The following is a 26,685-nucleotide window of genomic DNA, read 5'->3' on the forward strand; positions in this document are numbered from 1 at the left end:
TTTGTATGGGGACTGATTTGTAAATCCAGGGACTGTCCCCAGGAAACGGGGACATCTGAAAACCTTAGTTTAGGAAGAGTATTGAATAGCTGATTGCAGCCTTTACCTCTCCATCTGCTATGGGATCTCGGCTTTCCACTTCTGAAAGAAATAGCTGTAAATCCATAAAAATGGTCCATCTGGAAAATGTTAATCACTCCCTTTCCCAGCACTACTGCAATCAAACTTATAGCCCTTCCCCCTGCTCAGATACTGTACCCCACCTCCAAACATGTTTTATCATGTTGATGTTTCATTGTGTTTTTAATATTCTATTCTAAACCACAGAGCCTAGGGCTTGCCAATCAGAAGGTTGGCAGTTCGAATCCCCATGACGGGGTGAGCTCCCATTGTTTGGTCCCTGCTCCTGCCAACCTAGCAGTTCGAAAGCACGTCAAAGTGCAAGTAGATAAATAGGTACTGCTCTGGCGGGAAGGTAAACGGCGTTTACGTGCGCCGCTCTGGTTTGCCATAAGTGGCTTAGTCATGCTGGCCACATGACCCGGAAGCTGTACGCCGGCTCCCTTGGCCAATAAAGCGAGATGAGCGCCGCAACCCCACAGTCGTCTGCGACTGGACCTAACAGTCAGGGGTCCCTTTACCTTTAATATTCTATTGGGAGCTGCCTAGAGTGGCTGGGGAAGCCCAGCCAGATTGGGGAGGGTATAAATTATAAATCATTATTAATATTATCATCAGCATTATCATCATCACCACACACCTGTGGTTTGAGCCTTAATGGTTAACAGTGCTTTAAAATCCTGCAGAAAAAGTTAAAAAGCTTTCTGTTATAAACACTTTGTGTTTTAGTTGGCTTGGTCTGGGATTATATAGGTATATATACAACAACAACAACAACATATTTCACAATAAAAGTAAAACTACAGTGGTACCTCGGTTTTTGAATGTCTCCATTGATGAACATTTTGGTTTTCGAATGCCATAAATGCTTCGGTTTTTGAACATGCCTCGGAAGTCGAACATGCCACACAGCTTCTGTACTGAGTCTTCCGTATTCAGTTTTTGATTTTCGAACATTTCAGAACTTGGAACGGTCTTCCGGAACGGATTACGTTCGAAAACCAAGGTACCACTGTATTTAAATTGTCTGAACCAAAGCCCACCACTTGCAGAACCATCATGCTCCACTAACTAGGGTTTTTAATGGTTGTGTTCTACGGCATGTCACTGACGCAATAACAGCGCATCAGTGGTGGATTTATACTGGAGCACAACAAAAATAAGACAAAACCACCACCCTGGGATGTTTGTGGTGTGAAAAACTACAGGATTTCAGCAGGAAACTACAGGACATGCTTCTGATTTGGTCTTCCCCTTCTCTTAAGAAAAAACACCAACCCTTCTCAGTGTTTTCCCCCCACCCACAGAGCCCAGACGTAGGGAGCCATCAGGCCAGAGTAGGTGTCAAAATAATCTTTATTAACAAAGTGTACACTAACACTCCTGAGAGAAAAAAAAGAAAATGCTCACAGTTATTATTTTTTTTCCTGCTACTCTCACTGGGAGATTAATATGTTATTTTGGAGAGGTGGCCTAGGGCCATTGCAGCATCTAACTGAGGGGTGAAAATGAGGTGGGTTTGAGGGGTCAGTTACAATGATTCTATGCAATGCTATGGCATGGGGATTCAATTGGGAAGGGCGAATACACACATACAAAAAGTGATCTGTTTGGTTTGTTTCCTTCTTTCCAGGCTTTTCTGAAGTTGTGCTTAAACCAGCCTTGCAGATCTGTACAAAAAAAAATTACAGCTCACTTGCACATACCTGCATTTTGCATAGTGGCTCGCGCAAAGAACGGCAAGGTACTGTCCAGAATAACCTTTTACGCTAAGTTGATGGGCTAACCACAAAACTGGCTGTTCCTGGAATGTCTTCCAAAGCCAGGTAAATCTGGAATGTTGCAAAAGTCTGGGAAATATATTTTCAGAACAGGTTCCCTCCACCCCAGTTTGTTAGAATAGTGTCACTCAGACCTCCCTTACAAATTGGTAGGCAACACATGAGACAATTCACCCCGTTAACACAGACCCAAATGTGTTTGTTGCGTTGCGCTAGGGATTCTACACCTGACTTTACCAGCTCATTTCATACAATGAAGATGCAGTTGTATGCATGCTTTTCTGGGAGTAAGCCCCACCAGACTCTGCAAAACATAGCTCTGAGTAAACAAATACAATCAGGGCTACAGACAACATATTAATATGTTGGGGTTGGCTGTAGAATTTGGGGCAGGGCTCAGAGGGGCTGTCAGAAGGCCAGGGACTGCGTCCTTCAGAAGCGAGCCTGAGTACAAACAGCAAGCCCAAAATCTTGTTGGCAGCCCGTATGAAATTGTGCTACACATTTCCCCCTTTTATCCTGCACTTCATCTGTCAAGGTGTACACTCTCTTTTTTTTTCTCAACAGAGATTTATGTCCATGCAAGAAAAATGTAATATATGAAGTTGCCCTCAATATGCACTAGGGCAGATCATTAAATGGTTCGTTATATTCCCATGTACAAAGTTGCAGCATCGTTTTACTCTTCCTTCCTTACTTCACAGGGTCCTCCTGCACAATGACTAGAATCTTCAGACACGAGTTGTAAGTATCAAAGAAAGACACAATCATTCTTGGTTAAGAGAAGGTTAAGTTCTTAGCAGTCTCCTCGTCTTCCTCCAGACAAAATTTCCTATTATTACTTTATTACATTATGGAAGTGCTCCAGTGTCCCCCCATACTAGTTACCATTCAAACACTGACAAAGGCAGACCCCAACAGTTAACAGATGCAAGATTGGGGATGTGGAGGAAAACGTCAACCAGCCATTCTTCTTGGAGTCGGGTGGGGTAAGAGAAATGTGCACCTGAAGTCTACTCTATGGAGTACCATTTCTGAAATCAATCACCTTGGAAGCCAACCCACTATTAAACTTCCCCCGTTTCAGAGAGGACAGGGAATGGCAACAAGTCCCATCACCTTGAGCCATGAGTATTGTCCTCCAAATGCAACAATTAAAAACAGCTAAAGCAACTTCTCAGTCCAGGGTCCTCTTGACTTGGCTTTGGGCTCAACTGGATTCCTAACTCCCAGGAAGCAAAGGGTCAGAGAGGTGTCTCTGAATGTCCAAGTGCTCAGAAGGTGCCTCAAGGTGCTCAGGAAGGGAAGGGAAACGGGATCCTTGGAAAAGTCCCTGGTTGCCCGGTGCCCTCCGGTGAGGCTCTAGGTTTGGCAGGGTCTGTGAGCAATGCTCTTGCTCAGAGCTGATTGTCATGGTCTCGTCAGAAGCCACAGTCAGGTGTACACCACTTGACAACGAGTCCCTGGATTTCAGCTGCAGCTTCTCGATTTCTGAGTCGCTCGGAGTCTGGTGAGGGAGGGGAAAGGGAACAAAGTTAAAACTCCTTCACCAGCTAGTGGCATGTGTTTGGGTTTGCTCAAAGTCCCCCTGTAGGAATCTGAGAATTTCAAGTTGCAGTTGGGGAAAAAGGGGGTGGGGTGGATTACACGTCTCATGAGTGACTTGGGAAGGGGGGAGAAAGTGGATTCAGTTCACATTTAGAGACAAATTTATCAAACACTGACTTTCCAAAACAATATGAGAACCAAAATATATCGCCACCCTTAAAAATTCACTCTCATCCAACTTATTCCAATGCAGTTTTCCCATCTGGTTTCAACAGAAATCCATATATTAGAGGAAAATGTGCCTTAAAATGCATATATTTGTGAGAATTATGTACAAAATGTATTAGGAGATACTGCTTGCAAAATGTGTACATTACTTAAAAAACTGCATACAAAAATGAGAGACATTTGCACTGAAATGCTTAAGAATTTCCATGAGAATTATTTGGGGAAGGGGGTCGCAAATTGCCGCAGAAATGTGGTAATCTGAATTTAAGATTGGAAAAATGAGAAACTCTGAGAACCGAAACTGACAGATCTTTCCACCCCTACTCTTGACTGCAGAAATATGCATAGAAGCATGATACCCAAGAAACACTACCTGCTTAGTAACAAGGAGGCAAGTTCAATACAAAACTTTCACTATTCTATCAGATCTCCTTGTTTACACAGCAAGGGGTATATTTTGAAGAGCACGGTACAACATTTGTCTCTGTTTTCTGTAGATAACTGAACACACAAGCCTACTTACTTTTCCACAAGTCCCACCCCCCCTACAGAATTTAAAGTTCTTTGCTGCAGTATATGTAGTCCAGGGGTCTGCAAACTTTTTCAGGGGGAGGGGGCTGGTCCACTGTCCCTCAGACCTTGTGGCTTCCTCCAGCTAATCCAAAGCTGTGCTAGCACCGCAGAAGTCAGTCCCCACATGCCGAGGCCTCTGTGCTGTACTGGTTTAGCTTGGGGACTGACCAAGCGGGCGGCAGGGTCCACAGGCCGGATTTATGAGCCTGGTGGGCCGCATCCGGACCCTGAGCCATAGTTTGCCGACCCCTGATGTAGTCCCTTAGTTCCATGCACATTGCTGTACTAGCTTGGTCCTTCCATCCCCCGTGATCTACCCCCAAATACAGAGGTACCTCTGGTTACGTACTTAATTCGTTCTGGAGGTCCGTTCTTAACCTAAAACCGTTCTTAACCTGAGGTACCACTTTAGCTAATGGGGCCTCCCATTGCTGCGCAATTTCTGTTCTCATCCTGAAGCAAAGTTCTTAACCCGAGGTACTCTTTCTGGGTTAGCGGAGTCTGTAACCTGAAGCGTCTGTAAGCTGAAGCGCCTGTAACCTGAGGTACCACTGTACTTTTCCGGCCTGGCTTTGAAGCCAGGCGCTTTCTCTCACCAGCCTCACTGCAAATGAAGGACTTTGATTCCTGCAACTCACCTCCTTTGTGGGAGTCAGTTCCTCTTCTCCTAGTGGAGTTTCAGGTTCTGTGCTCCTCATGCTCATGCTATACAAAGCCAGGTTGTGGGAGGATGGCGAGATAGTGCTATATGCAGGTGGCACTTGAGAAAGCTGTCGCTGCAGCAGCTGCAGGATGAGGTTCAGGTCAGAAGACATCCTGGACTCCAGCCTACAAGAGAGATCATGACATTTTAGCCTGAAGCACACTGAGCGAGCGAGGAAGGTGTGTGTGAGACTATCCCAAAGACTGCCTAAGTCTAGTTTGAGCAAGGTGTTAGTCCCTGACATAACCAGCAGGGTGAATCTGTGCGACACCGAGGGCTATTTTTTTAAAAAAGGGTTTTATTTCAGATTACCAGAAGCTGGTTCGTCCAGTAACTTGGGCCACATACTGTTCATATAAGTAGAGTCAGCTTGGATGAGTAGCATATAACATGGGTGCCAGAAACTTGTAGCCTTTCTGAGATCCAGCACCGAGGGCCTTCTGGCGGTTCCCTCATTGCGAGAAGTGAGGTTACAGGGAACCAGACAGAGGGCCTTCTCGGTAGTGGCGCCCACCCTGTGGAATGCCCTCCCTTCAGATGTGAAGGAAATATTCAGCTATCTTCTTTTTAAAAGACATCTGAAGGCAGCCCTGTTTAGGGAAGTTTTTAATATTTAATGCTGTTTAGTTTTTAACACTTGGTTGGAAGCCGCCCAGAGTGGCTGGGGAAACTCAGGCAGATGGGCGGGGTATAAATAATAAATTATTATTATATTATTATTATTATTCTGAAGCAGCAAAGTGCACTTCCCTGATTCGAAAACCCCTCGCAGCTGCAGTTCACAAACTCATGTGCTATATATAGCTAACAAACTATACTTCCCAGGATCTTCTGGGGGAAACCATGACTGCGATTCAGAATAAGTGACTCAGAAACAGAGTAAGATATCTAAGGAAACGTCCCTGCCTTTGAAGTTTGCAAGAAAAAGTTAATTTTATTCATTTGATATAATTTATATACAGTGGCACCTCCGGTTCTGCACAGGATCCATTCTGGAGCTCCGATTGGATCTCAGTTGGCGCACGGCAAAACCTGGAAAAATACTTCTGGGTTTGCCCCGAACCTATCCCGAAGGATACATATCCAGAGGTGAATGTAAGTAGAGGTACCACTGTACTGCTTGATTGTAAAAAATAAAATAAAAACAAAACTCAAAGCGGTCTGCAAAGGATAAAACGGTAAAATCTAGAAAAATCCACAACCCTACTTTAAAACATACAAAAGTTAAAAGACTAAAATATTTTTACAAGGTGCTGAACAAAGTGCAATGCAAGTGCCTGCTTGGTCTCAATAAGCAGGGAGTTCCACAGTGTAGGAGGCACTGCCACACCAAATGATCAAGTTCTTAAAAATGTAGAATGAGTATTCTGTTGCACCTGGACCCAAGTTGTCAAGGGCTTTATGTACTAACACTTTGAACGTGGCCCGGTAGCAGATTGGCAATCAGTGTAGATCTCTGAGTACAGGTGACTGTATCACGGATGCTTTAGGAACAGGTAATAATAATAATAATATAATAATAATAATTTTTATTTATACCCCACCCTCCCCAGCCAAGACCAGGCTCAGGGCGGCTAACAAGCAATAATAAAAATGAGTTGAATGAATACAACTTAAAAACAAGATTAAAATGCAGAAACATTAAATGTCAAAATGTAGCCTCATCGCAGGAGGAGAAAGGAAAAGAAAAAAGAAAGAGGGGGAGGAAATCAAATTGGCTCCAAGCCAAAGGCCAGGCGGAACAACTCTGTCTTACAGGCCCTGCAGAAAGAAATCAGATCCTGCAGGGCCCTGGTCTCATGAACACTGTGGTACAGTGGACACTTGGGTTGCGAACGTGATCCGTGTGGGAGGCACGTTCGCAACCCGGAGTGCTGCGTCTGCGCGAGCGCCTAAACCCGGAAGTAACCTGTTCCGGTACTTCCGGGTTCCGGTACGTCCGTAACCCGAAAACGCGCAGCCTGAAGCATCTTAAACCCGAGGTATGACTGTAATTGGCTTTAGATAGGAGGTTGGAACACACCATCTACCTTGCAGTTTTATTTAAGTTCCTGCAACTTGGGGTTCTTCATAGAATTCATGCCCTATTGGAACCTCCAAGCAATGGCGTTTACCTGCCGAGCTGTGCCTGCAGGCACTCCAGCTTGGATTCAATCTGCCGCGGTCTGTCATCAGAGTTCGGAGGCATGTCCAGAGGGCTGTGAACCAAGGACATGTGCTGGAGAGGCTCCGTAAGGGAATTAGGCCTCTTGTCCTCCCAGAATGTGAAAAGGTTGGAAACATCCAATGGCGTTGCTGAGGGACAGAAAAGGAGATGGATGAAATAAGTGCCTGTCTTAGTCAGCTGGGGTTTTCAGCCAACTACTATTATAACACCTGATAATAATTTTTATTACTGTTTATTAAATTTATTTGTTTAATTTTTTAAAAAAGCAACTTACAAGTTAAAATACAAAGATACCGTAAAACAGACAGAAGCAGTAAGACCATGCATTGCACATTATAAAACGTTATTGTAAAATCAAGACAGTGTCCTGTTGGTATGAACCTGGCAATGAGAAATTATATAGTGAGGGCAACAGTCTGGGTCAAAGTGGGAATGACTGCAGCTGATGATGGAAACAGTGGTAAGCAGGCCTCACACCAGCATCTGAGGTGGCACAATCACACTAAACAAATATTTTTACTTTAAAAATAGACCAGTGGAACTTATTCCCTAGTTAGTGTGTTTGGCCTCAGAAGCAAACACCATTTTATTCCTGCAGTCGTGACGGTGCTATGATTGAAGCAAGTAAAATGCAGAATTGCACATATTTCTTTTTTAAAAAATCAGGTTTGAGGAAGCAACAGAAACAGTTAGAAAGCATGAAAGACCAGTGAGTGAGGAAGAAGAGAAATGTGAATTGTGCGCTTTCCAGCTGAGGCAATATACATGGCCATCTAAAAGGGGTGATTCCCTGAGAACATGGGTAGGGAAACTAAGGTCTCGGGGCCGGATCCGGCCCAATCACCTTCTAAATCAGGCCTGCAGATGGTCCTGGAATCAGCGTGTTTTTACATGAGTAGAATGTGTGCTTTTATTTAAAATGTATCTCTGGATTGTTTGTGGGGCATAGGAATTGGTTCATTTCCCCCCCTTAAAATATAGTCTGGTCCCCCACAAGGTCTGAGGGACAGTGGACTGGCTCCCTGCTGAAAAAGTTTGCTGACTCCTGCCTGAGACCATTAAGCCCAGTGTCTAAAATTACTTACCTGCCCCACTGCCTCCAAAAGAGGAATCATGTAATTGAATTAATTTCCTTTTCAGAGAGTAGTTTAAGACTTATGTGTATTTAGGTAAAGGTAAAGGTACCCCTGACTGTTAGGTCCAGTCGTGGATGACTCTGGGGTTGTGGCGCTCATCTCGCTTTACAGGCCGAGGGAGCTGCCATTTGTCCACAGACAGTTTTTCTGGGTCATGTGGCCAGCATGACTAAGCCGCTTCTGGTGAACCAGAGCAGCACACGGAAACGCCATTTACCTTCCCACCGGAGTGGCACCTATTTATTTACTTGCACTTCGTGCTTTTGAACTGCTAGGTTGGCAGGAGCAGGGACTGAGCAACGGGAGTTCACCTGGTCACGGGGTCATAAATCCCATTAAACTCAGAGGGACTTAAATGAGAAGTCCACATGCATAGGCTCCGATTACATCAGCCACACAAGGCTGTCTCTCCTACTGCGCTCTTCAAGAACTAAACCTTCACATGCCCACACTTTCCATTGGTGGTTGAGCTGCAAAACTCTTCCTTTGCAGGTTGGAGGAATGTTGAAGCACAAGACCTTGTAGGGCAGCCTTTCTCAAACTTTCTTCTCTGGGCTATGCTTCCAGAATAAAAATTTGCTCACACCACACCACTTTTTTAAAAAATTGATAAGAAATATATCGGAAAACAAAAATGGAACAACTCCTAGCAGTGCTTTATTTAGAACACAGAACACAACTACTTTATCATATAACCACGGGACATCCAAAGGCAGCTACATAAGAACATGAATCATTCCCAAAATATAATGATAAACGAGCCTCTTACATACCGTATTTTTCGCCCTATAGGACACACTTTTTCCCCTCCAAAAATGAAGGGGCGCGCGAGGCTTGGGGCGGCAGCCTGCATCCCGAAGCACGGGGCGCCCTCCAGAGGACGCCCCGTGCTTCGGGAAGGTGTCCGCAAGTCTCCCGCGCCCGGCGGGAGGTCCCGCCGGCCATGCGAGGCTTGGGGCGGCAGCCTGCATCCCGAAGCACGGGGTGCCCTCCGGGCTCGCAAGGCTTGCAGGCAGCAGCCTGTTCTGGGGGCTGGGGTCGGGGGAAGCTCGGGCTTCCCCCGCGCCAGCCCCGCGCCTGGGGGGGAAATAATTTTTTTTTCTTTATTTCCCCCCCCAAAAAACCTAGGTGCGTCTTATGGGGCGGTGCGTCCTATGGGGCGAAAAATACGGTATGTAACTTAGGTACGTATACAAACCCAAAGGGAGGTGTGAGCTTGCTTTTGCCTGGTAATCTCACTTATATTAGGTCTGATTTGAAACAAACAAACTCTCATCGCCTCATCAACTCAAAGAAGCCTTTCTGTTTTCTGATCTTTCATACTTGTCACGAGTTGAAAATCCCTGTTCACAACAATATGTCATGGAGAACTGTAGAATAGCCAATGAAAAGAGCCATGGATACTGTTTATGGTTGTATATCCTAACTTCGGGACGCGGGTGGCGCTGTGGGTAAAACCTCAGCGACTAGGACTTGCCGATCGCATGGTCTGCGGTTCGAATCCCCGCGGCGGGGTGAGCTCCCATCTTTCGGTCCCAGCTTCTGCCCACCTAGCAGTTCGAAAGCACGTCAAAGTGCAAGTAGATAAATAGGTACCGCTTTATAGCGGGAAGGTAAACGGCGTTCCGTGTGCTGCGCTGGCTCGCCAGAGCAGCTTCGTCACGCTGGCCACGTGACCCGGAAGTGTCTCCGGACATCGCTGGCCCCCGGCCTCTTAAGTGAGATGAGCGCACAACCCTAGAGTCTGACAAGACTGGCCCATACGGGCAGGGGTACCTTTACCTTTTTTATCCTAACTTCACTAAGGAGCAGGTGGCGCTGCGGTCTAAACCTCTGAGCCTCTTTGGCTTGCTGATCAGAAGGTCGTCGGTTTGAATCCGCGCGGCAGGGTGAGCTCCTGTTGCTCTGTCCCATCTCCTGCCAACCTAGCAGTTCAAAAGCACACCAGTGCGAGTAGATAAATAGGTACCGCTGCAGTGGGAAGGTAAATGACATTTCTGTATGCTCTGGTTTCCGTCACAGTGTCCTGTTGCGCCAGAAGCGGTTGAGTCATGCTGGCCACATGACCCGGAAAGCTGTCTGCGGACAAACGCCGGCTGAAGTGAGATGAGCACCGCACGCCATAGTAGCCTTTGACTGGACTTAACCGTCTAGGGGTCCTTTACCTTTACTACACTGAAATGTTTAAATGTTTCTTTGATTGCCCTTGAATCTTCCTGCCGCATTAGCCGCCCTCTCCCTTTGAGAACCACTGCTGTAGGGCAATGACCATCGAGCCGTGTCGTCAGAGGGCACCTTAAATTACAATTTCCAGGATTTCGGGCCTATCAGTGAATCTGTAAGCTCCTTAACCCTTCTCTTAAGCTTAATGTTTTTGAGCCTAAAATTATATTTCATCAGCCTCTCACAGATGGAAAGCAGCAGGAATGTCTAATTAACACTCAGCGGTACAACAGTAATCCTCTGTGGCACTGTGCCCTGCTGGCACGATCCCATATCCATTCCCGCAGTGGCCAAACAAACAGGGCAGGACTTTTGAGGCAGACTATCAGATAATCATGTAATTCAGGCCAAGCAGATTATCTTACTATAATTTACCCAACCGGAGCCCCCAGTTACCAGTACCTGCATAGGACAGGCTGTCATCAGTCACCAGTTTGTCCACGTCAATGGCATCAGGGACCAGGTTTACCACAGCTGGGGCGTATTTGGCCTTTTCACCGTTTGTGAAAGATTCGTTCTTCGTGGGGCTAGGCATCTTGGCCTCCTCTTCACTGGTCTGGGAGCAGGGTGTTGTAGTGCTGCACATATCATCCCAATGGTCCTTGCTGTGCGGACGCTGCAACTGTGTGAGCTCCGAGTACGCGTGGTACTGCTCAGGATCTGAGATGCCTGCGTCCAAGTTATCCGAGTCTGCAGAGGCAGCAAAGAATGCGGGTAAGCTTAATATGGGGAGCCAATGGCTGTGACCTAGCTGCTTGCAGAATCTGTACAGCAACAAAATGCCAACGTCAAGTCCATTTCCTCACTTCCCCTATATTAAATACAGTTCTCCACTTTTTACAGCAATAAATAAATAAATAAAAATGAAGAACACCTCATGAAAATCCATTAGCAATTTAGTGCTAATTTCTCCTAACAGGACAGCTTTGACTAAAGTGCACATTTCTGTAAGCGATTTCCTCTAATATAATGCATCTGTGTACAGCGGTACCTCAGGTTAAGCACTTAATTCATTCCGGAGGTCCGTACTTAACCTGAAACTGTTCTTAACCTGAAGCACCACTTTAGCTAATGGAGTCTCCTGCTGCTGACGCGCTGCTGAAGCACGATTTCTGTTCTCATCCGGAAGCAAAGTTCTTAACCTGAGGTACTATTTCTGGGTTAGCGGAGTCTATAACCTGAAGCGTATGTAACCCGAGGTACCACTGTATGTTATTTTCGCCAATATCTTCATTTTCATGCACACTTCAACCTAATGTATGCATTTTTTTGGTAAATACTGTTTGGTTGAACAACAGGCTCACAAGGGTAAATGTGAATTTTGAAAGGTAGCTGTGTTTCTCTTTGCACGTTGTTTCAGCAGATGCAAATTTGATAGGTTTGGCTTTACCTGTGTGCTGAACTGAGTTATGATGATTATTTAATGAATTTATATACTGCCCTACACCCAGAAGTCTCAGGGCGGTTCACAGAAAAGATCAACATAAAAACCACAATATATATAATCAAAATAAAAACAACAATCCAGTAATACCCCTCCCCTCCAAGAAAGAGCCACATTCTAAAAGGGCATAGGATGTCAATCAGATCAACAAAAGGCCTGGTTAAAAAGGAACATTTTTGCCTGGCTCCTAAAGGTGTATTTCTTCCCCTCCCCAACTTCCTCCTCCTCCTCTAACCATCACATTTCCAAAAAAACCAACAACCTCACAAGGCCTGTGGAGAGAATTGCTGTGATGGGCACAGATAGAAGAAACCTTTAAAGCAAGTTAGATAAGCTCATATGGGTTTATCAGCAGCCAAGAAAGCTGCATGGCTCTCCATGTTAAGAGGCACATACTTTTGATCACTAGAGGAAGGAACAGCAGAAGTAGAACCCAACTCCATCTTGACCTGCACTGTTAACTTTCCCAGAGCAACCGTCCTGCCACTATCAGAGGCGACGGCACTAGACGAACCTTTGAACTGGCTCAGGACAACATCTCTTGAGTTTTAGTAATGGGAACGGTCAAGAGGTGGCAGCAATGGGCCTGCTATCTTCCTCGCTCCCTTGCTCCACTCTGAACGGAGCAATCCTGTAATGTTTCCTGAGAGATTGACTCACCTATTTTGTTCGCTTTGCAGAGGGAATGCTTACGGCGCCGGGCTCGACGATAGTTGCATGCATATTCCTCACTGAGGGGGGACCGAGGAACACTGTCTGCCTGAGAGAGAAAAGTAATAGTCACAAACCGTCCAGCATTTCTCCGATGAAAATAGGGATGTCCTATTCCATCATCATCATCATACCCCGCCCATCTGACGGAGTTGCCCTAGCCACTCTGGGTGGCGTCCAACATATATAAATCATGGTAAAAGTATACAAGGCTGCCTCCAGGTGTCTTCTAAAAGGTAAAGAGGCCCCTGACCATTAGGTCCAGTTGTGACCGACTGGGGTTGCGGCGCTCATCTCGCTTTATTGGCCGAGGGAGCCAGCGTACAGCTTCCGGGTCATGTGGCCAGCATGACTAAGCCACTTCTAGCGAACCAGAGCAGCGCACGGAAACGCTGTTTTCCTTCCCACCGGAGTGGTACCTATGTATCTACTTGCACTTTGAGCTGCTTTTGAACTGCTAGGTTGGCAGGAGCAGGGACCGAGTAATAGGAGCTCACCCCGTCGTGGGGATTCGAACCGCCGACCTTCTGATCAGCAAGTCCTAGGCTCTGTGGTTTAACCCACAGCGCCACTCGCGTCCCTTTCAGGTGTCTTCTAAAGGTTGCATAATTACTTATCTCCTTGGGTCGCATAACTCCATACCCTCCAACATTTCTCAGATAAAAAATAGGGACATCCTAAGGAAAAGCGGGACATGCTGGGATCAGTCAGAAACTGGGATGGCTTCTGTAAATCCAGGACTGTCCCTGGAAAATAGGGACACTTGGAGGATCATGGTTTCCCTACATCTTGCTTCATACCACTCACTTCATTCTTCCTGCCTAAATATTCTGCTTCTCCTAAGCCATTTGACGTGCAGAGACTTTTAGCTGTGTCCTAGCCTCAGTTAGCTTTCCTTTCCCTTCCCCAGACCTCCCTCTCTCTCTTCCTCGCCAACCCTCCATCTTCTACCACCAGCCCCACCAGATACTCACATCTCTCAGGTTGAAAGTTATCTCCAGATTGCTCCAGAAGTTATCTGAGAAGGCTGGATACATATCCAAGACTTCCAGGAGGTCCTCGCGCTGGATTTTATGCAAGTCGCAGTAGGTGAGGGCTCGGACATCTGCATTGGATTTCCCAGGCCTGGCATAGAGGCTGATAGGTTCCCCAAATATGTCGTTCTTCCCTGCACAACGTAGGAAATCCTGTTAGAATGCAACAACTTTCCTGCTATTCTGGGAGAGAGACCAACAGTCCACTCAACTTGCAAGTGTGTTAGCGATGATGGAAGTGTTACAAAAATGGGCTGCGGGGCCCATAGATTTTGGCTCTGAGGTCCAGCCCTAGCTGCACCTCTGGATTTTACAGGGGGAGGAGAACCTCCACAGCAGAGCTGTTCTTTCCTCTGAGTGGAAATGGGGATAGACTGTATTTTTCGCTCTATAAGACGCACCAGACCATAAGACACACCTTTAGAGGAGGAAAACAAGAAACAAGAAAGCAACGCAAAGCCTCTTGAGTGAAGAGGCAGGAGCGCTCCGGCTGCGTTCAAGAGGCTTTGCATGGCTATCCCTAAAACCAGAAGAGCAAAAGGGATTGATGCGCACCGATCCCTCTTGCTGTTCTGGCTTCAGCGATAGCTGCGCAGTCTACATTCGCTCCATAAGACACACACACATTTCCCCTTACTTTTTAGGAGGGGGAAAGTGCGTCTTATAGAGCGAAAAATACGGTACGAACTGTCTCTTCTGGTTTCAAAGTCCCTGCCAGGAAACACTCAGAGATCCTGCACTGCAGGAGGTCGGATTAGATCGCCCTCATGACTCCTTCCAATTCTAATCATTTTAAGTAATTTTTTCTTAAGAATATCTTTAAAATTACACAGACAATGTAAATCTCCTGACAGATATAGAACCTTGAAAACAAAGAAAATGTATAGCAAATTTTGTCTGCATAAAAAAAAAGGGGGGGGGGAGTAGAATAACAAAAATGAAATGTGAAGAGATTAACAAACTGTAATACAGCACAATGGGAAAAAGTCTATTTTTTATGGTGTGTCTACGTCGGGTATGTATGTAGGTAGTGTATGTATGATATACTGAAGTGTATTGTTTAAGCTTTATGTAAATTGATGTATAATAAAGACTATTTACAAAACAACTCTACAGTTCTATGATTCTATGCAATAAAGACTATTTACAAAACAATTCTACCGTTCTATGATTGTACACAATTTGCCACGGCTGCCCGAGGGCAACTGCTGCTTCCTACAAATGAACAGGCCTTCCAGCCCACCCTTCCCAGAGAGAATTCTTTTACCTAGGATGGCCACCACAATGTCCTCCTTGAGGATCTCAATGGAGCCTCGCGAGATGAAATAGAGAGTGGTGAGGACATCTCCATAATGCACCAGTGTATCCCCAGGTGGCGCATGGGTTGTCTTGAACTTCATGGCCAAGGCCCGCAGGCAGCCTTTGCTAGCTCCTCGGAAGGCCTTGCAGTTTTGGAGCAGGGTGCGGTTGAGGTGGAGGCAGATATCAGCTTGCAGGCAGTCGGGGAAGCCTTTCAGCACCTGAGTGGGAATGAAAGCAGGCCTAAGTGAGTGGGTGGGATCCATGAAAGGGGATGCTATCTCTCTCTTCTCACTGCTCCATCTTATCCCACAACCATGCCCTGTTTCAACTTGCAGTATATAGACGCATAAAATTAAGGTAGAAGCCTGTTTTTGAAATGCTGATCTGTAATGAACTAAGGCAGAAGGTACGCAAGTGGCGCTGTGGGTTAAACCACAGAGCCTAGGACTTGCTGATCAGAAGGTCAGCGGTTCGAATCCCCACAACGGGATGAGCTCCCATTGCTCGGTCCCTGCTCCTGCCAACCTAGCAGTTCGAAAGCACATCAAAGTGCAAGTAGATAAATAGGTACCGCTCCGGCGGGAAGGTAAACGGCGTTTCCGTGAGCTGCTCTGGTTCACCAGAAGCAGCTTAGTCATGCTGGCCACATGACCCAGAAGCTGTACGCCGGCTCCCTCGGCCTATAGAGCGAGATGAGCGCCACAACCCCAGAGTCGGCCACGACTGGACCTAATGGTCAAGGTACCTTTACCTTTAATGAACTAAGGCAAAGGCTTTTCATGAGCTCACAGAGACGTTCCCAAACTGTTCTGCTGAGGCACAGGCCAAATGTTGTTTGCTTGCCAATCATTTTTATATTCTCTTCCTACACCCCTAGATTTCCAGCTTTTGATCAAAAATGTTTCTTCAGAGAAGAAATAAATGAAGCAAAGGTGGGTTACCTGATAGCCATAATGAAGGAATTTGACTTAGCTGCTGTTATAAGAAAAAACTGCTCCTTTTCCCTTATGGGGTAGTCAAGAGCCCATATAGAGCCCATATGTAGATTATCGGTAGGAGAAAATAACACAGGCCAACCAGAGAATATTGAGAAGCAAAACAGCTAGTAAGCATGGTCTTTATTAAACTGTTGCAACAGGGTGCTCATCCCCCCTTGCAAGAGAGAGGAGGAACCCAGAACAACAGTGCGCAAGCCCTTATATAGACTTGAAATTGCCAACCTGTAGCTGAAGACCACCCCCAATACATCATATATACATCATAGAAGGGGCAGTCTACAGCAGAATCCTGTCTGGCAGCAAACCTGTTAATGGGTTTACCTGGTCAGCCTGGCCATTCTGTTGTGATGATAAATATTTAATTCCTGAGTCCAGGTCACAGGCTCACCCTATTCATACCCAAATGTACCTGTAAGGCAGGATTTGTGAGCACAGAGACAAAGGAGAGGCTTTTCCCATTTCCATCCAAACTGCAGAGGAATGTTTGAGGTCACTGAAAGAGTCAAAATGGCTTTAGGACTGTTCCTGTACTGTTTCAGACATGTGGTTTATATATATATTTATGTATGTGTTTGCCTGGTACATTTATTAACATTTATTTTATATCTTAGACCTTATAATTCTCACAACAGCTGCCCTGGAGTATTTGTACGGATCTTGCTTGAAAGGATAGGTACGTATTATACGGGAACATCAATTTTTATGGGCTTTTAAAAGTGGGCTGTTTTTTATTGGTTGTTGTGTATTATATATGGGCATGCATATTTCCCCTGTCTGTTGCATATCTTTCTGTCCATTGGGGATTATAGGACTTGTTCAGCAGGTAGAGCATCAGACTCTTAATATCAGGGTTGTCGGTTTGAGCCCCACATCGGGCAAAGAATAGCTGCATTGCATGGTCTTTTCCAACTCTACAGATATGTGATTCTAACTAGCACTGACTGCCAAGGTTCAACTATCCATTGTGGATGTTAGAAATGGCACATGTCTTGCCTAAAGGCTGGAAAACTAAAAGTAGTAGTAGTAGTAGTAGTAGTAGTAATAATAATAATAATAATAATAATAATAATAATAATAATAATAATGTTATTATTTATACCCGCCCATCTGGCTGGGTTTCCTCAGACACTCTGGGCAGCTTCCATCGGAATATAAAAACATAATAAAACATCAGACATTAAAAACTTCCCGATACAGGGCTGCCTTCAAAACTTCCTTGAGCCTGGAACCCAAGGGCAGGAAAATGTAATTGAGGAATGGAGTCTATATCAATAGGTAGCCATTCCAGAGTGGTTTTTATTTTTTATTTTTTATTAAGGATCACAGAAACAAAGGGGAAAGGGCTGTCTGCCTTAGTTTTCTGCTAATAATTATTTTTGTCTTGTCCTCTTCTGTGCCAAGTTATATTTCTTGCTCATTGCTATGTCTTGTTGCAATGAGTTCCCTCAGACCAAGAATGCACTGCATGAAATTCTTTTTGTGGTTTCAATTTTAATTGTCGCAAACAAATTCCACGCACCTTCCAAATCTGTGCTATCACTCGCTATTTCAGCAAACCAGTTTCTGCAGTATATGGAAAGGGCCCGGCAGCTACAGTTTTACAACTTATTTAATTCTGATAGAGATCTCTGAGCAATATTGACAAAGATGGATGCATATGGTTCATCTTGACAATCCGTGGATTGCAGGGGGAGGGGCATAATTGAGTAGCAAACTGGAATTAAGGTTTTCGGTTTAGTCAGTTTTCCAAGAGTTTGCTTTAAAGCAGTCCTTCCCAACCTGGTGCCTTCTAGGTGTGTACACACACACACACACACACACACACACACACACACACACCTGAAAACAACTGCAACAAACACACACAAAACAATCCAGATTAGTTCGTTCAAAAAATGCTGCAAAATAAAGTGCAGAGTTATTCTGGCAAATTTAAACATCGCTGCTTTCCCCCACTTAAATCATACATTTGGAAGTCATAACTCAAGGTTTATCCCACAGCTTTATGGGAATGTGGTGGGAATGTAGAGAAGTTTTAAAAAAAGGGAAATGATATATAATGAATTGGAAAAAAATGTTTTAAATGACATTTGTAAAAAACCCAGAAGCATTTTTGTTAGGGATTGTAGGACAAGACCTGCCAAGAAAAACAAAGAACTTATTTATGTATGCTACAACAGAGGCAAGAGTCTTGATAGCACAAGGATGGAAGAATGAGGAAACCCCAAAGAAAGAACAGCAGCAAGAAAAATTGATGAGCTATGCAGAGTTGGCTAAATTGACATATAAATTGCAGAACAAGGACAACTGTGACTTTAAGGAAGAATGGGAGCTTTTTACAAATTACCTAAAAAGACAACAAAATGAACTGGATTCCTTGGCAGTTTTTGAATAAACACACAAATTTATTATCTATGTTAGATAGATAATGTAAGGATATGTACAATTTTATAACATGCAGAGAATAATATGTGCTGAGAAATCAGAGAGAGAAGCTGAGGGAAGTCTCTGGTGGGGGGGAGGGGGGAAAGGGGGGGGAGATAATGTATGCGATTATATGGTTTGATAATTTGTTATGTTGAAATTGCTAATAAAAATATTTTTTTTAAAAAAATGCAGTTGGCATTATTACAGGGGATCTCCTTTGCTCCATACAGGCGATGAATGCACTCCTTGTTCCCTCCAGATGTTCTGGACTACAGTTCTAGACAGCCACCCCAACTAGTCAGATTGTGGTATCTGGAGCTGCTGGGATTTGTAGCCCTAAACATTTGAAGTGGGGGCACCAAGTTGGGGAAGGCTGCCTTAGGTTGTAATGTGGAAAGTCAACACCACCAAGTGAGAACTGTTTTGCCTTCCTTCAAGTGATGTATAGTGAGGCCTTCCTCTTCAAACGCTACTTTGCGCTTTGCTATTGATCCCCTTCACTCCCTTTCCCAACAGACTAATTAAAATGGATTGAAGTTTATTTAGGCACCATCCTATTCAGTTTTTGCTTAGCAACCAGCCATGTGGAGGAAAAGCGGGATCAATAGGGCTTTGGAGCCTCTTCCTCACACCCAGGAAAAAACAGACCCAGCTTAGAATTATAGCCTTTAGGTTTCCACCTCAATGTCATTCCTTGCGAACTGGCTCAACAAGGCATGTCTGCTTGACCGGGGGACTCTTATCATCACTTTAAGGTCCCCTCAAATTATGTTTCTCTGGCTAGCATTTGCAGCCACAATGGGAGGATGAAGATGCCTACTTAGTCCTCAGCTCCAGTTTGCTCCCAGCACTATTTATTTTGTTTGTTGCCAATATCCATCTTGTTACGTTTCAAGCCAATTCACACAATCAATGTGTGCGTAGTTAGCATATAGACTGAATAGATCTGGGCCATAGCTGTCAACTTACAGATTTGAAAATAAGAGACCAGCAGCCTCGAAAATAAGGGATCAGCAGCCAAAATAAGGGATTTTGCTTGGCTTATACATCAATCCACCACTGATGGAGCCGTGCTGCTTTGGCTGCCACTGACTGTGTTTTGCAGGGGGTTGGGCTACATGATCCTAAGGGTCTACAACTCCGACCAAAGAAGAGTGCCAGACAAAACTGATGAACGACATCGAGATGGCAAAGCTTACAGGCAGAATTAGAAACCAGGAAGAGGACCTCTTTAATAAAGAATGGGGAAAGTTTATAATTTATTTGAAAAGCTATTGTCAAGAGTTACATACATTGGTAGGATTGACAGAAAACTTGTAGTAAAAATTTGAACTATGGATGGACAAATGATTTATAAAAATAGAGTTATGAAAGGGATGCAGAGGGGGAAATCACTACATTAAGATGCTGCACTGGTTGGAGGGGATGCTAAGCAGCACGTTGGGGCTGCTGCCGTCCTGGCGCGAGGAGTTCCATCAGCCCTTCCCCGCCCAAGAGAGAGGGAGGGAGGGAGAGAGAGAGAGCCTGGCATGAAGCGTTTGCAGCGCTGCCACGGCCGCTGAAGCGCTGCCCTTCTGCGTCCCTCTCCATCCCCTCCTCTTCCTCCGCCTCCGGCTTCCCCTGGCAGTGTGGCGGAAGTCTTGCAAGAGAGGGGCTGCCTGCCCGCCCGCCGCCACCTGTCTCTTCACGACGCACCCCTGAGGGGGAAAAGGGAGAGACGGAGACGCAACATCTCGCGGTGGAGGACCCCGAGCTGCTACTTCCCTCCCGAGCTGGGAGAGCATGAAACCTGGGAAATTTAAGGGACAGCAATAAGGGACAGCAGCGGGACACGGATAAGGGATAAGGGAGTTTCCTGCCAAATAAGGGACGGTTGACAGCTATGATCTGGGCTGAGTTCCACACATACTGAAACCATCTTGCATCTTACTTCACACACCATTTCAGACATTACTACGCTGCTGCCAAACACGATGCTTGCGCAATAGAGGCCGACCAGGTATCAAGGCAGTTTTGTAGGCAAACGGCCTCTGAATTCAACCTCGATCCATACAAAACACATATGAACTACATCATAGGCTTGTCCCTACAGTGAGTACAAACGCAACCTTTTAAAGGTTTTAGGACACGTGCAGATTCCATTGTTTCTAAACTTCCAATTTACATCCGATAGAAAAACAGTTTAATAAGCCTTTCCTTTGTAACTTTATTTTATTTTATTTATTAAAAAATGGGAGAGCTGCAGTTTGATGAAATGATTTTTAACGGATTGAGTACACGAGTTTTGGTTGATTAACTGATCTGCCAATTTTGCATGCAAGATTCATGTTGTAAGACGCATACCTGTAGAAGGGAAGGGTGCACACTTTCTAAGGTGGTGCTTGTCATATGCACTTTTTATAAATTTTTGTATTAAATAATGTATAATATATCATATACAGTATTTTAAATCTTCTGTCCTAGAAAAGCTGGAAAGAATTCTAACTGAGTAGGCCACTGGATCAGTTTTCATCCCAGCTGGCCATTGGAACAACTTTGGAGCTTTAAGAACTAGTGTTATGAATCATAGAATCATAGAGTTGGAAGAGACCACAAGGGCCATCGAGTCCAACCCCCTGCCAAGCAGGAAACACCATCAGAGCACTCCTGACATATGGTTGTCAAGCCTCTGCTTAAAGACCTCCAAAGAAGAAGACTCCACCACACTCCTTGGCAGCAAATTCCACTGTCGAACAGCTCTTACTGTCAGAAAGTTCTTCCTAATGTTTAGGTGGAATCTTCTTTCCTGCAGTTTGGATCCATTGCTCCGTGTCCGCTTCTCTGGAGCAGCAGAAAACAACCTTTCTCCCTCCTCTATGTGACATCCTTTTATATATTTGAACATGGCTATCATATCACCCCTTAACCTCCTCTTCTCCAGGCTAAACATGCCCAGCTCCCTTAGCCGTTCCTCATAAGGCATCGTTTCCATTGACCATTTTGGTTGCCCTCCTCTGGACACGTTCCAGTTTGTCAGTGTCCTTCTTGAACTGTGGCGCCCAGAACTGGACACAGTACTCCAGGTGAGGTCTGACCAGAGCAGAATACAGTGGCACTATTACTTCCCTTGATCTAGATGCTATACTCCTATTGATGCAGCCCAGAATTGCATTGGCTTTTTTAGCTGCCGCGTCACACTGTTGGCTCATGTCAAGTTTGTGGTCAACCAAGACTCCTAGATCCTTTTCACATGTACTGCCCTCAAGCCAGGTGTCACTGGAGTTTGCATTTTTCCTCTTCTTTCCACCTCTCTTTTTAAATTTTGCCCCATGCCTTTTTATTGTAGGCCTCAGGGTAGGGGCTGTCTTTCTTTCATTTTCTTTCTTTTTTGTTCATTGGTCTGTAAGCTGCCCTGGGGGTCTTTTTTTGATTGAAGAGCAGCATAAATATGCTTAAAGCAAATAAGCAAACACAACGTGGCTTACTTTTTAGCAGACACACGTAGGATTGTACTTTGGATGCTATTGCCAGACTTCTTCATCTTTTAAGGGTCAACAAATGTATCTGGTTTGCATTCATAAATGTAAAATTTACCACACAGTCCTTCAAGTGGCAATCTCTGAGACCAAGCATTTGCCCCTTAGCTGCCTTGGGGTGCTATCTCTGAAGTGAAAAAGCAGGGTGGAAATGTAAAGAATTCCTCTTCTCAACACCAAACCACAGAGGAGACCCCACCACACACAGTCTTCTGTTTTTGACTGATAAATAAATATTGCTTTATTTTTTTGCTGTCAATTTTGTGAGGATTTTCTGCCCTGGCTGTCAAGTATTACACTTTATCAGAATATACCGTATTTTTCGCTCCATAAGACGCACCTGACCATAAGACGCAACTAGTTTTTAGAGGAGGAAAACAAGAAAAAAAAATATTCGGAACGAAACAGTGGATGCATGATTTTTGTGGTTCATGCTGTGGCCACAGACATGTGATTTGACGGTGAGTTTGGGGTAGCCCAATGCAAAAATCCTGAGAATCCATGTGGACCCATGCTTTGTAACCACGTTTTTGCGCCATTGCATGATCTGCTTTTCGCCCCTGGGCAATTCGGCTCCAGGGACCATGCATTTGCTCCATAAGACGCATAGACATTTCCCCTTACTTTTTAGGAAGAAAAAAGTGTGTCTTATGGAGCGAAAAATACGGTACTTTATGAGATCTTTGGGAGGCAGAATGGACAGCCAAGGAGTTCCGGCCAATCTTGTGAAGGAAGGAACCCGGGTAAAATCCAGGTGTATTCTGCATTTGCAGAAAACCTATCTACCTAGCTATCTTAGGCTGTCTATTGAGCTGTCCAGTTACATAGCTAACAATCTCTCATCTCCAAGGTTGCTACACAACCTACATCATCTCTGACTCACCGCATTCATGTCGATTCCATTGGTGTAGGACCAAGCATGCTGGAAATACTCCTCAAGCCGCTGGCGCAGCGGGTTCGGGATTTGGTGGAAGCGGATGAATTCCTTCACCCTCAGCATCTGGGTATGGTAGCGAGCCGTGCCCGAGTACAGGCGCTGTATGATGGCAGAGACATTGCCAAAAATGCTGGCGTACATGAGAGCTGAAACAAGAGGACATGGGGAAGCATTAAGGGGCGAAGGGACCATTCTTTGGTGGTACCCGAGTGTGAAGTGTTTGAGCCCCCCACCTCAACATGCATTATAGGCATGTATTGCCTACAATATTTTACTGATGACACTGCCCTGAGCGCTCACAGATTCATCAGGAGATCACTTGTGAACACTAAGAGAGATGGTGGATCATTTTTTTAAAGATTGAAGTACTCAGTGTTCATGTTTGTTTGGGAGCCATGCTGCCTGTTCTGGAAGCCTAAACCAAGGGTAACCAACTTCCACCATCTCAATTCGAAAATGTCTACTATTAACGTAAGGCAGAGCTGGAAAACCTGTTCCCCTCCAGATGTTGTCGAAGCCCCATCCAGCATAACCAATGGTCAGGGATGATGGACCCTGTAGCCCTATAACATCTGGAGAGTACTGGCTACTTCTGCACCAAAGCTTCATCACAGATGTTTGGAGAGAGTTCTTGGTCCCTTGTTCATCACCAAAAGGGAAAGGGGAGGGGGGAAAGGGCACATATTTGCATAACAATTGCTATGTGTAGATATAAAGGTAAAGGTAAAGGGACCCCTGACCATTAGATCCAATTGTGACCGACTCTGGGGTTGCGGCGCTCATCTGGCTTTATTGCCGAGGGAGCCAGCGTACAGCTTCTGGGTCATGTGGCCAGCATGACTAAGCCGCTTCTGGCGAACCAGAGCAGCACACAGAAACGGCGTTTACCTTCCCGCCGGAGCGGTACCTATTTATCTACTTGCACTTTGACGTGCTTTCGAACTGCTAGGTTGGCAGGAGCAGGGACCGAGCAACAGGAGCTCACCCCGTCACGGGGATTCGAACCGCGACCTTCTGATCGGCAAGCCCTAGGCTCTGTGGTTTAACCCACAGCGCCACCCGTGTCCCATGTGTAGATATATGCATATGCTAATTCAGAAATCTTTTTCGCCTGGCTGGGATAAGTCCTTAACTTCTTACAGTGACTCTTGATTTCCCAGATGGAAAGTCTACTGGGAGCAGGTAAAATTTATATTCAGAAAGGAATGTGACCCAGGCAGGAAAATCCTCCGTCACCCCTGGGTCAAGGGAAGGGCTCAGAAGCACTTACACCCAATCAGCATGACACAGATGGAGAAGATCTTCTCGGAGTTGGTGTTGGGAGAGACATTGCCAAAGCCCACGCTGGTGAGGCTACTGAAGGTGAAGTATAGGGCTGTCACGTATTTGTCCTTGATGGAGGGGCCAGAAGAGAGGTCGCTGTCGTTGTAGCGCTTGCCGATCTGGTCGCCGAGGTTGTCCAGCCACCCAATCTTATGCTCCATGTAGGGCCGCTCCACGTTGCCGATGGCGTACCAGATGCAGGCCAGCCAGTGGGCGATGAGGGCAAAAGTGCACATGAGCAGGAAGAGCACAGCGGCCCCGTACTCGGAATAGCGGTCCAGCTTGCGGGCAACTCTCACCAGGCGCAAGAGTCGCGCTGTCTTCAGCAACCCTATCAAGGTGGTTGTCTGGAGAGGGGATGAAGAAAGAAAGGAAGAAGGAAGGAAGGAAGGAAGGAAGAGTAACAAGACATTTGAATACTATTTGCAATTTTTTAAAAAAGTGTGAGAGTGACAGGAAGGTGTTGAATCTGAAAACTGTAATGCAGGAAGCACCATGACTACACCAAAACAGAAACCATTACTCTACAGTCACTGTGGTGTTTTATTACTCCTAAAGCGAAGTGTATTATAAGCCCCACTTCACTTCTTTCCCCTCCATTTCTTAAGGCACCTGTGTGCAGACTTTATTATGATACTCCTGCAAGCACTTATTGAGCCCCAAACCTACACTTTTGGGAGTTTTAGGGTTCTTTCCAACAGGGGAAAAACACACACAACAACATCCATGGATAAGCTTACATTTTTTAAAAACGGTGCCAGATTTTCACGGAATTCTGTTCTTACTTGGCGCATTCTGCCTGAAACCATTTACAGGTTCCAGAGGTCCCCAAAGGCTTTGCTTCTCCTAACCATAGGACCGCACTCCTGACCTCCTGCCGGACACACTGCCCTGTTTGGCTGGAGGGAGATGGGGAAGGGCAAAGCAGGGGTGGAGCCAATCCTGTACTCCTGCTGCTGTGTCCACACCATGCTGACCTCCCCACATTTTAGCCCCTTCCCCTCGTCCTCCAGGTAAGCAGAGCAGTGTGGATGATTGGAAGCCGCTGTGTTCTACTGATATAACTGGCATGGAACTTTGGGAACAGGATACCTGAAAATTTGCATTCTCCTGCATATACGGCTGCCCAAACCTTGCCCCCAAATTCTTTTCAGAGGGTCTATGTCGGATTCCCCCCACCAAAGTGAAGTGAAGCAGGTGACTAACAGGATAAGCGCCTTCTTTCTTGGTGGTGGGGTCCCCTCCCACTTGTGGAATGCCTCTCTGGCCATTCTGGCCCCAGGGGAAAATTTCTGTCATTCTCTCAGACCTTTAAAAACAGACATACAGTGGTACCTCGGGTTAAGTACTTAACTTGTCCGTTCTTAACCTGAAACTGTTCTTAACCTGAAGCACCACTTTAGCTAATGGGGCCTCCCACTGCCGCCGCGCCACCGGAGCATGATTTCTGTTCTCATCCTGAAGCAAAGTTCTTAACCCGAGGTACTATTTCTGGGTTAGCGGAGTCTGTAACCTGAAGCGTATGTAACCCGAGGTACCACTGTACCTGTTTTTGCCATTTTGTAATTACTTTTCTCATCTGGTTTTGCTCTCCTCTCTATTGCAAACATTTAGGCTGCAAGTTATGGTGTTGATATTCAGCTATTGGACCTGCATTTTAATTTTATCATGTCATTTTATGTTTTTGAGCCCCTTAGAGAAAAAAATGTCATTGGATGGCCTTATATAAATATAGCTAGTTGGCAGCAGAGCATTCCTCAGCATGGTGGCAGCGGCGAGTGAACTTGTGCATTGCCCATCACTTCCAAAGCCCTCTTTTCCCATACTGGCCAGGGCAGGAAATGGGGACCTGTCTTTTTTTTGTCCCAATGGATCTCTGCTTTGTAAAATTTCCCCCCTTGAAACCACTGGGGGATGAGGGATTAACTCTACCATCTCCAAGGTGCAATTGCTGGTGATGAGACCAACCTGGGGCCTCTCAGATGAATGAAGGCAGCTTGGTCCTGCCTCTGCCCCATCCCCAGAGTGCCTTGTTCCAGGATCTAATGCAAGCTCTTGCTGATAAAGACACAATATGTGGTGGCTGCACAATATTATTTGAGTGAGGATATTAGGAACCTCCACGTGTCTCCTCACTTGTGAAGCTCTTCTCCACTGGAAGAGAGGCACTCCTGCCACATCCTATTCCCCTCCAGCCAATGGATCTGGGAATTTGGATTGCTGTACAGTATGTACTTAGGGACGTGGGTGGCTAAACCACAGAGCCAACGGCTTGCCGATCAGAAGGTCGGCGGTTCGAATCCCCGCGACGGGGTGAGCTCCTGTTGTTCAGTCCCTGCTCCTGCCAACCTAGCAGTTTGAAAGCATGTCAAAGTGCAAGTAGATAAATAGGTATCGTTCCGGCGGGAAGGTAAACGGCGTTTCCGTGCGCTGCTCTGGTTTGCCAGAAGCGGCTTAGTCATGCCTGCCACATGACCCGGAAGCTGTACTCCAGCTCCCTCGGCCAATAAAGCGA

At 45.6% G+C, this 26,685-nt stretch overlaps 1 protein-coding gene across 2 annotated transcripts in view; it reads right to left on the bottom strand.

The window, feature by feature from the left end:
- Positions 1 to 2,686: 2,686 nt before the first annotated feature.
- Positions 2,687 to 26,685, bottom strand: part of KCNH6 (potassium voltage-gated channel subfamily H member 6) — a 128,718-nt gene continuing 104,719 nt past the window's right edge. For both annotated transcript variants that reach the window (XM_053363828.1, XM_053363827.1), the window contains 9 exons: positions 24,118 to 24,517; positions 22,794 to 22,993; positions 14,936 to 15,188; positions 13,609 to 13,802; positions 12,584 to 12,683; positions 10,882 to 11,169; positions 7,068 to 7,248; positions 4,889 to 5,078; positions 2,687 to 3,408 (listed from right to left, as the gene is read on the bottom strand). In XM_053363828.1, coding sequence (XP_053219803.1) covers positions 3,124 to 3,408; positions 4,889 to 5,078; positions 7,068 to 7,248; positions 10,882 to 11,169; positions 12,584 to 12,683; positions 13,609 to 13,802; positions 14,936 to 15,188; positions 22,794 to 22,993; positions 24,118 to 24,517 — 2,091 coding nt within the window. In that variant the 3' untranslated portion in view covers positions 2,687 to 3,123. The remainder of the gene's footprint in view (positions 3,409 to 4,888; positions 5,079 to 7,067; positions 7,249 to 10,881; positions 11,170 to 12,583; positions 12,684 to 13,608; positions 13,803 to 14,935; positions 15,189 to 22,793; positions 22,994 to 24,117; positions 24,518 to 26,685) is intronic.

Source organism: Podarcis raffonei, chromosome 13 (genome assembly GCF_027172205.1).
Source record: "Podarcis raffonei isolate rPodRaf1 chromosome 13, rPodRaf1.pri, whole genome shotgun sequence".
Lineage (NCBI taxonomy): Eukaryota > Metazoa > Chordata > Lepidosauria > Squamata > Lacertidae > Podarcis > Podarcis raffonei.